Source organism: Ammospiza nelsoni, chromosome 19, assembly GCF_027579445.1.
Source record: "Ammospiza nelsoni isolate bAmmNel1 chromosome 19, bAmmNel1.pri, whole genome shotgun sequence".
NCBI lineage: Eukaryota > Metazoa > Chordata > Aves > Passeriformes > Passerellidae > Ammospiza > Ammospiza nelsoni.
This window is the reverse complement of record NC_080651.1, coordinates 9,060,437-9,070,063: the sequence shown is the minus strand read 5'-3', so window position 1 is coordinate 9,070,063 and position 9,627 is coordinate 9,060,437. Positions and strand designations below refer to the sequence as shown.

The following is a 9,627-nucleotide window of genomic DNA, read 5'->3' as shown; positions in this document are numbered from 1 at the left end:
AAGATTAATGGCCTTTTGCTGCTGGTTTACATGCCTGCCAAAGACCAAACTATGTTGTTGCTAAGCATCATTAATGGATTAAAATAGGGGTTCCACATAATTCCTACAGGGTATCTTCAAACAGTGTGTTTAGTTTGCCACTAGCCTAGCACTTGTTAGCCCTACTAAAGGATCAGGGCAGCTCACACATGTGAGGGAGGTTAATGCAATCCCAGGAACTCTTTCAAAAGCTCACAGGTTTTCTTGTGGATGACTTCGCGGAGCTTGCGCACGCGCCGGATGCTGGAGGTGCCCACAAAGCTGTCTGGCTGTAGGATGGCCATGCCATTGTGGACATCCCCCATGATGATGAGCTGGCCATCCACTGTGGTCATGTTGGGACATGGGCAGCTCCAGTCCATGTTCAAAAGCGTGATTTCTAGTGGTTCCTTCCCCAGGAATTTTAATCCCATTTTGTCATCCTTGAGAATCTCCTCCACTGTCACCAGGGCGTGTCCTGAGTCTTGGTCTTCAGTCAGCTCCGTGATGCGGCCCAGGATGACAAAGTCGCTTTTGCAGAAGCTGGTCACCAGCTTCTGGCGGGGCTTGCAGGCCTTGCAGTGAGTGTTCTTCGGAAAGGGGCACATCTCCTCGCAGGCCTCCCGGCTCTCAAAGTTATTCTCATTGCCTCCACACCCGCCATAGATAAAGGACTGGCACTGCTTTGTCAAGCTGTTGTAGGCCCACCTAGGCTCGTAGGCCTTGCAGTGGCCTTGAAGGGCGGGCAGGTTGCAGATGTTGATGGGGCCGTTCATGCACGTTAGCATGCAACTCTCGTAGGTCTCAAAGTGGTTGAGGTTGCTGTTGCAGTTCCCATAGATGAAAGTAAAGCAGTTGTTTTTCTTGGCATCATAGTACCACCTGGTCTGCTCTTCCCCACAGTCTTCACTGTCCGGCTGCTTCAGGCACTCATCGGTTGGAAAATGTGTTTTGTTCTGGGAAGTTTCCTTGGATGTGGGCTCTCCTCTGATGACTGACAAAGGGAAATCTGCCCGGAGGAGGCCACCAGTGTTCTGGGCAGTGCAGGTGTAGATTCCTGCATCCTGCAGCTGCGTATTGTAGATGACCAGCTGGGCGATGTTGGTGACCACAACATTCCCTCTGACGTGGTTTGGCTTCATGATGACTTTGTCCTTCCCATCGACCTGCTTCTCCCATGTGATTTCTGGCTTGGGTCTCCCTGAAACGTCGCAGAGGAAGCTGACAGTCTCTCCCACGTAGACAGACTGATGGACAGGGTTGTTCACCAGTGCAGGTGGCAGGATATCAATGACTGTTGTCTCAGAATAGGCAGTGGTAGGGCGAGCTGTTGTTTCTGGGGGGATAGGGCTGGTGTTTGGCCAGGTGAGATGGTACCTACAGGTGACCACGTTGAGTGTAATGCCTTTGATGCAGGCCTCTGCATCCATGTAGCACTTGTTGTAGTAGGTGAGTCCATCAGAGGCACAGGTAAAGCTTGGTTCTTTCTCACATCTGTCCTTGCACTTGCAGACGGGCTGCCCGTCCCAGATGTCGCACTCTGAGCCTTGCTGGATGCACATGAAGCGGTCACAGGTTGCCTCTTTGGGCATCCCCACAGGCCCCTTTTTCCCCTTGATGTCCATGTACCGAGCAGCCACACAGCTCTTGGTTCCACAGACATTGGGGCAGCACTTCTCAAAGGTCTCGCACTCCTGTGGGGAAGGAAAATAACCTGATAATTACTGGGAACAGAGTAAAGGCCTTTTTGGAGACTCAGCAAGCAGAGAGCTCAGAAACTCAGCTCTGCCACAGATATCCATGGTCTGAAACTCATTGCCCCAGCTGTCACTGAGTAGAAGCATCCCCTCAGCATTTCTCAGGGGGTTCTGAAGTGCTGAAGGAGAACACTCTTGAGAAGGAAAATGTATTTCTGTTTCTTAAGCACACACCTCCTCATAAGTCTTTACACCAGAGTCACATGGATTGTTTGACTATGAACCAACCTCCCCCTTCCATGCTTTCTGAAATGCCTGAGGACAAGCCCTGAGAAACACGAGCAGATGGAAAGTCTTATCATATGGCTGTAGGCAGTAATCCTTCTTATTTTCCACAGAAGTATGTAAAGTATTATTTGAATTCCCTGAGACTAACAGCCAGCTCTTGGAGGTGAAACTGCCAAGGATTTGTAATTGTTCTCATTGTAGAGGAAATAATAGAATATCTCAAAAGTAAGGTAATATTTGCTCCAAAAATAGTTTTTCTATGGTATTTAAAAAAAGAAACCCCAAACAGCTCATTATGGCTTCTCTGTCCTATTTTAGTCTTATTTTCAAATGCAGCATCGCTCTTCTAGTGATTTATTACATCCCGCCTTGGCTACAGCCAGCTCTTAAATTGTGGTTAATTTTAGCAGAATTTTCATCTTCTGTGCAGAAAAGGTATTTGATACATGTGACCAGGGTTGCTGGGTGGTTATAGATTACTTCAAGGGACCAGGAAAACTGCTCCCATGTGCCCAACAGGGCACACTACCACCATGTGTTAAACCTGTACAAGCCCCCTAAAATCCATTAGCTTTCTCCATAAGTGAGAACAAAATGGTTTTTAAGCTACCAAGCTAAAGAGCTTCTCTTGAGTCCAGTATCCTTTCCTTACTGGGAAAAAGATGATCTAATATCAAAAGTCTTTCCCATTTCCAGCTGCACATTACTAGGTTTCAAAAGCAAAGCTAGAAACCAGGATTGCGGAGGTTTTCAGCTGGGGTTAAGGAGTGTGGCTTGGCAGAGTCCTTGGTTGCCTGCAGTACACTCACTCTATCCAAAGTCCCAGGACTCTGTGCTGCCACTAAGCAAAATGAATATTTGTAACCAGTGGCTTCTGCTTTCAGGTTTTGACCAGTAAATTATTAAAACATCATCATCTGCTACTGCTGCTGCTGCTGCTGGGGTTTTGAAAGTGTTTCACTGTTCATTGCTGCACCTGGTAGTTGGAACAGAGGCAGCTTATTTGGGAATGGCAAAAGTAAAAAGGGCACCTTCATTCCTAACACATGGGATCCATCTGAGTAAATGTCTTTGTTTACTTATAGCCAGAATTTTTGTCAGTTTCCCCCCACTTTTTAACATTGCAGAAACAACCTGGCTACAGAGCACAAACCCAAACACTTTTTTTCAGCACAGTAAATGTTCTGTCAGCCAGGTTTGGGCTGCAGAAGCTTTGTCATGGGACATGATGTAAGAATTAAGACTAGCAGGTATTTTCAGATGCCAGCTTGAGCTGGCAGTGCTGACAGGTTGAAAAATGAATTTTAGGGTGGTAAGCTAAACAAATTTTGAGCTGGGAGCATCCCACAGAACATCTGCCTGGTCATTTTAGCCATGCCCTGTTCTGCACCCCAAGTAAGCTTTGCACTTCAAATGTAGCAAAGGCTGATAACTTAAATGTTAAATCAAACTATTTTATACAGGATTCCTCCCAGGAATATAAAACATTGATGATGGCCACCAACAACAAAGAGCATAATTACACTGTTAAAATACTACAATTGGCCCCAGGGCATGCTGAGTTCTGGAGTATCAAATTCAGATATTTTTTTTGACATGAAAACAAGGAAAAGGATCAAAGAGAGTGAATGCTATACCCACACCAGCAAAAGTGACAGCTGGCACACACCTCCCCTCTTAATTGATAACTCATCAAACCTTTTCTATGTTATATAGGTCACAGGTCAATTCAATACATGCACTGTCTGCACTGGGTGCTGCCCAGTGCCCTTGCAGCTGGGACAGAAGGCTCCCACCAAACACCCCGACAGCCCCAGCAGCAGCCGTGACGCAGAGACACAGAAATGTGCATCACTCACCAGGTCAGCGTCGCACTCCCTCTTGCAAGTGCTCTGTGCGTCGACCCACAGGTTGGGGTTCATGTCATTGGGGCATATTCCAGCGTGGGAGTACCGGACTGGAGGTAGGGCTCTCCCTTTCAGAGAGACCTCCAGAAGCAGAAGGACACTGCTCTTCCCTAGCAAGATCCACATCCACCGAGTGAACAGCACCAACAACATCTCAGAATTTCTCCAGGGCAGTGTCTAAGTTGGAAGTAGCTCTTTTTTGCTCGGGGTTGCCTTTTTTTTTTTTTTTGTAAGCCTTAAGTTTTTGAGGAACTCAGATGCACCTGACTTTGGTAGAAACTTCAGCAAGCTCCTCTGCTGCCTCTGTCGACAGTGCAGTTTGGTCTGGACCTCATTGGATTAAAGGTCCTAGAAAGTCACCCCCTTATTTTAAGAGAAATGCTACTTGTGTGAGCAGAGTTAGCTCTATTTATACCCTGCCTCTGTTAACAACTCAGAAAAAGTAAACTTGATTTCTTTGACAGGCACACGCTTCCTATGTCCTGGTGGCAGTCAGACAGATTTGTTGCAAGAAAAAAAAGCTGGAAAGAGTTCAAAAGGCTGGAACTGGCATGGTGGGACCCCTGCATGTTTCTGAATGCAGGGAGGCCTTCTTAACCCCTTTAGACCTAAAGTACTTCCCTATGCTAAGAATGGCATTTACTTCTGAAAGGGGACTTGTCTAAGTAACAGGGACCGCAGTCAGGGGATTTCCCCACGGCAAGGGGCTACACAATCACTTGCTAAAAGAAACAAATAATAGGATTGAAGCAATTAAAGCCAGAATATCATATTTTAACAAAGGAAGTAGGGAAGAAATAACTTATTTAAACTTAGGATCAACAAAGCAGAACGTCTTCGTAACTTCTCCTGGGGCTCCTCCGGGCTTTTTCTTCTCTTTGGTTGGGAGATTTCCATGATGGTAAGTTTAATGCTGCCTTCCAGTCCCACCAGGAAGATGTTAAAAGTGTCCCTGAATTCCTCCACATTTTCTGACAGTCAGATCCCATTGTACAGTGCATTGCTGACCCCTTTAACAGCAACAACAAAAAATAGAAGTTCAACTCTATGGAAACCTGCATAAAGGAATGTACAGCATTTTTGCATTGGGGGGTGGGAAGGAAACTCAGTCAAGCTGAGTTCCTCATTCCCTGACTGTTACAGCAAGGGGCTGATCCTGCTCGTGCTGAACATGTGCCAAAATCCTGAGATAAGTGGCAGAAGTCTGAGCTGCTCAGCACCTTCCAGGATTAGGGCCTCTTGGCTGAGTTCTGGGCTAGCTTGGGTGGATCCTGCATGTTGCTAAGAGCCTCCTGGGACAATAAAGTAAGTTTGCATCCCATGTGGAGGTTCTGCAGGGCTGGACCAGCAGCACTGTCCCTGGGTAGGAGGAAAGGTTGTGCATCCACTCCATGTCCAGTGCTGAGAGCTGCAAAGCCAGTCAGAGTCAGCCCTTACTTTTTTCCATTGGGCTTATAAATCCAGGGCTGTTTTTCATGGCTGAGTTTAGACTTTATTCTCCCCTGAGCAATGATGGCTGCCAACCAGCACAACCAGCAGTGAAGTGGGTCACCATGGGGCTCCTGCTCTTCCCCTGGGGCCAGACAGCAGAGCACAGTGACCTGCTGGTGTTTCCTGGGATCACCTGCGGGAGAAAGGGAAATACAACAAGGGAGGGCAGCCTGGAGCCAACCTGCCCCGGGCTGTGGCATTTCTACAGCAGCCCAGGCTCACAAAAGGGACTGTTGTAGCTCTGATTTGTGTTCCTGCATTAACCATATGCACAGTATTTGAATTTCATGGGACGTGCAGAGCGAAGTTGTCCAAATTAGCTACTTATAAGGAGCAAAGTCAATGGCCAGGCAGCAGTTTGCAGTTGATTTATTCACTCTGAAACTTTAGAAACCTGTATGACACTTGTACAAAGTGTGGCTGTGCACTAAATGTTTTATTCAGTACTTGTTTACAAACTCAGCACCCTGTGATGCCTAAAAAATCCAACCAAAAATGACACATTCCCAAGAGATACTTAAAATTCTTGCAGCTCTATTAACAACAAAGTCACATGTATTAGTGGTTCTGTTGACTAAACAAAGACACTTTATATTGTAAAACTGACTACAGATAAGCTTTGAAACCAGCTGTACGTGGGTCTTGAGGAGTGCAGGTGTCCAGGGTGCTGGGGAAGCTGCCTTGTTGATCTCAACAGCCACTGCACATGCAGGGAGTTTTTCCTCAATCCATTGCATTGCCACAGAGTAGCCATGGATGGGATTTTTCCCTGCAAGCTTTAATCTTTTATGGCTGTTTTACACCTTACCTGCTGGGCCACAGGTGGATCTTACAGTCTCCATCTCCTCTCCTAGTGCCAGACAGCCATGTCCTTGCTAGCTTTGGTGAGTGAGACACACTAATATAGGCCACCATAGGTAGAACTCTGCTCCAAACAGAAAAAAACAGCACTATCTTATTTTTAACTGTCCCTGACCAGGGATCCCTTGCCCAGTAGCACATTTCAGCTGTGGGGAAGCAGAGTGGGGCTCTGAAAAATCAGATACTCATTTGCATCAGACAGGCAGAGCAGTCTTCTGCTTTGCTATGTCCTTCTCCACCCATAGGGATATTCTCCAGTGACAGGTAAGTCCCATTGCAGTTTTCTGCTTTCAGCTCTGAGGGATTGTGTTCCTGGATCAGTCCCTTGGCCACTTGAGCTCAGCCAGGAGAGAGGAAAACATTGCCATAAATCTCCCTGTGAATGTAGGCAGACAGCTCCAGAAGGCAAGAGAAGCAGTGAGGGGCCCAAACAACCCCTGACACCTGCCCTGTTCCTGCCAGGACATCCCAGAGATGCTGTTACCCAGCCTGAGGAGCACATCCAGGAGGGAAAGCACTGTACAGGCTGCCCCAGATTGGCTCAGGGACACCAGGGACCCTGATTGCCCCAGCATGGACAGCCAAGCTCTGACTAATGCACTCACTGTCTCCTAGGTTTCATGGACAGCTGTTTACTTGCCTGTTTAAGTTAATTTAACTACAGTGACCTCAGTGGATCTGACTGGACACTCCAAAACACCACCAGTTAATGCCAGTTGTGCAGTGAGGTCTCTGTCATGGTCCCCAGCCCAGTTTTTCTGTTCCTCCCTGTGTATAAAGCACTGTGCATTTTTTCTTTAATATAAGCGATAAAGTAATCCCCATTCTCCATTTCTATGAACAAATCCATTATGAAAGCTGATTTTATGACTTATCTCAGCCATGTCAGATACTGATGTGATAAAGGTCTTCCCAAAAGAGATCAAACCTTAGAAGCAACCCTATTAACTACCCCAAAATCCCCCTTTCTGATCAAGATGCTGGAATGAATGAGTCTGACGGATGGGGAACCTGGATGAACTTCTCTGGATCTTAGATGGACAAACCTGAGCCCCAGTGGCACAAAGCAACATCCGGGGTCTGCTCCCAGCAGTGGAGACATTGGTATGTGACCAGCCTCAGTCCTGAAAAGCCCTCCTAGGAGGGCTTGCCTATTTGTCCTGCCCTCAACCACAACAAATACCCAAGGTCCTGGTTAGGGTTATTAATCTTGAACTGGCTTAACTGTTGTTGGGTTTTTTGTAAATTATAGTTTCTTTGTCCTTTTTTCGGCCCTCCTCTTCTGTGCCAAGTGTTGACCGAGTGTGTGCTGTGACACCTTTTAATTGAGGATGGAAACAGGATTCTCTGGTGCACAGAAAAGTATCATTTTATTTGGGTATTTTTCCTTATGCCACACTAAAGGAGTAGCAAACTGTTGATCAGATTTACTAGGCCAGCAGTCCTCATCTGGAGTTACTCAGTGGAGGGTGGATTAATTTGCTGGTTTTATTGTGAAAGCTCTTGGCAGGAACCGTCTCCCTGAGATGTTAAAGCTCCAACTCCTATTGATCTCTTCCTCAGCACAGGGGCCCTTCCAGCCCCAGCCTCTCGTGCTCCCTGGGCCCACTGCCATTGGCAGCTGGATTTGCCAACACAAACACGAGCTACCCCCTCTCCAGACAGTCTGTGACTCATCACTGCTGGTGGCACTTGCTGCCTACCCAGGGGCTCCTGGCTGGAGTGGCAGTGCCATGGATGTCCCCAGCACATGTTGCAGATTAAGGCCAGAGGTGAAGTTTGGATGCTGGACCTGCTCTGCCTCTGAGAGTAGTGTAAAAAAAGGACTCTGTCTGGTCCTTGAGGCTGCCTTCCTCCTCATCTCACAGGACAGCTGGTGACAGCAGGGTCTGGTGCCAGCTCCCTGCACTCACTGTCCACAGCATCAATGAGCCCCTTCCTCCAAATGGAACACCCAAATATGCCTTGCCCACAGGGACCCTGGTCATGCAGGCTGCTCCAAGGCCATGCTCTTCAGCATGCACCTTCTGTAGGTGGCTCCTTGTCCATGCACAGCTGAAAATTAAGATGCCTGTACTCTAAAACAAACCTGTTTCATTTAGCCAGTAACAATGTTCCAGGCTGTATGCAAAGCTTATTGCACTTAAAGCTGATAGCCAGACATTTAAAAGCGAACGTCACTGCCAGATCCCTTTTGGTGTGCAGCTGCCAACTGCTTGTCTCAAGCAGAAACATTGCTTCCACAGAGTAATACAGATAATGCCCTGGGACTTCAGCTTTATCTTGCTTTGGACTGCAAGGAGTCAAACCTTTCCCTTTGAGTGATATCCTGAACCCAGGCAGGACCTGCAAAGTGGATGGCCAGGGATCCCATCTTGGATGCTTATCACAGCCCTCAGAAGACCACACATCTCCTGCTGGCTGGATGGTTGGCTGAACAAGGAGGATTTTTGGCAGCATGAGATGCACCTCCGAACATCAAAGTGCAGGCAAAGGCTGATGTGCTGGCCACATGCACACACACCAGGCAGATTTGGGCTGAAGGCGTACAATGGGAACAGCCTGTCTGGGTCCTTTTTTGGCTCTCTTCATATGCACAATTAGCAGCAGAGGCATATTTCAGTTTTCCCCAAGTTAAGACAGAAATCTCCCTGTAAGCATCCAGAACTAACAAGTGCTGGTTTTGACTTCTAAAATAACATATCTGAGTAGATCCCAGAGAGCAGGGAAAGCTCAGTGGGCATATTTCGTATGGTGATTGCTCACTGAAAGGAGCTGCTGTTGATGTACACACTGCCTCATGTGCAGCTGCTTGGTAAGCAGGAGTTAATGTGGTTAGACAAAAGGGCTCAGTTTGGCAGGGGGAAATCAATAATGTCAGGGAGTTTATTACAGGGTTATGGGCCACCTGCTAGAACTGAGCATTAGGCCTGTGTTGCATTGTGTTTTGGGAAGAGCTGATGGCTAGTGCCAGAATTATTATTTTATGCCTCAGCAGATGGCTTCTGCTCAGGGGTTTTATCTTTGAGTGCAGACATAAGACTAATCATCATTTGCTTTCTCTTTCTCTGCTAACGTAAGCTGGGCAGGAAGCAATTGCCACTTTGATGATGGTTCATTATTGTTTGGTTTATTCTGTCTGAAACAGCACAGCAAGAGGCACCAAGGATACAAAGGAAGATAATCAATGAGATATCTGTTATCAGAGAGATAAGGGGAAAAGCTGAGCTCAGAAGCTAGTCTTTCACCAGCTCATGTCTTTCTGTCTCTGTTTCAGAAACAAAGCCTAAGATAGCCCATAGATAATTTGGAGAGGTCATGTTGGTATCTTTGGATTGTCAAGATTGCAAAGATGAAATGTTGGG

The 9,627-nt window shown here is 47.0% G+C and overlaps 1 protein-coding gene across 1 annotated transcript; it reads right to left on the bottom strand.

Moving 5' to 3' along the window:
* Nucleotides 1-200: 200 nt before the first annotated feature.
* Nucleotides 201-4,063, bottom strand: WFIKKN2 (WAP, follistatin/kazal, immunoglobulin, kunitz and netrin domain containing 2). Its single transcript, XM_059485998.1, has 2 exons — nucleotides 3,863-4,063; nucleotides 201-1,712 (listed from the first exon to the last, which is right to left on the bottom strand). Exons 1-2 carry the CDS (start codon nucleotides 4,061-4,063, stop codon nucleotides 201-203), a joined length of 1,713 nt encoding a protein of 570 aa, XP_059341981.1.
* Between the last annotated feature and the right edge of the window lie 5,564 nt (nucleotides 4,064-9,627).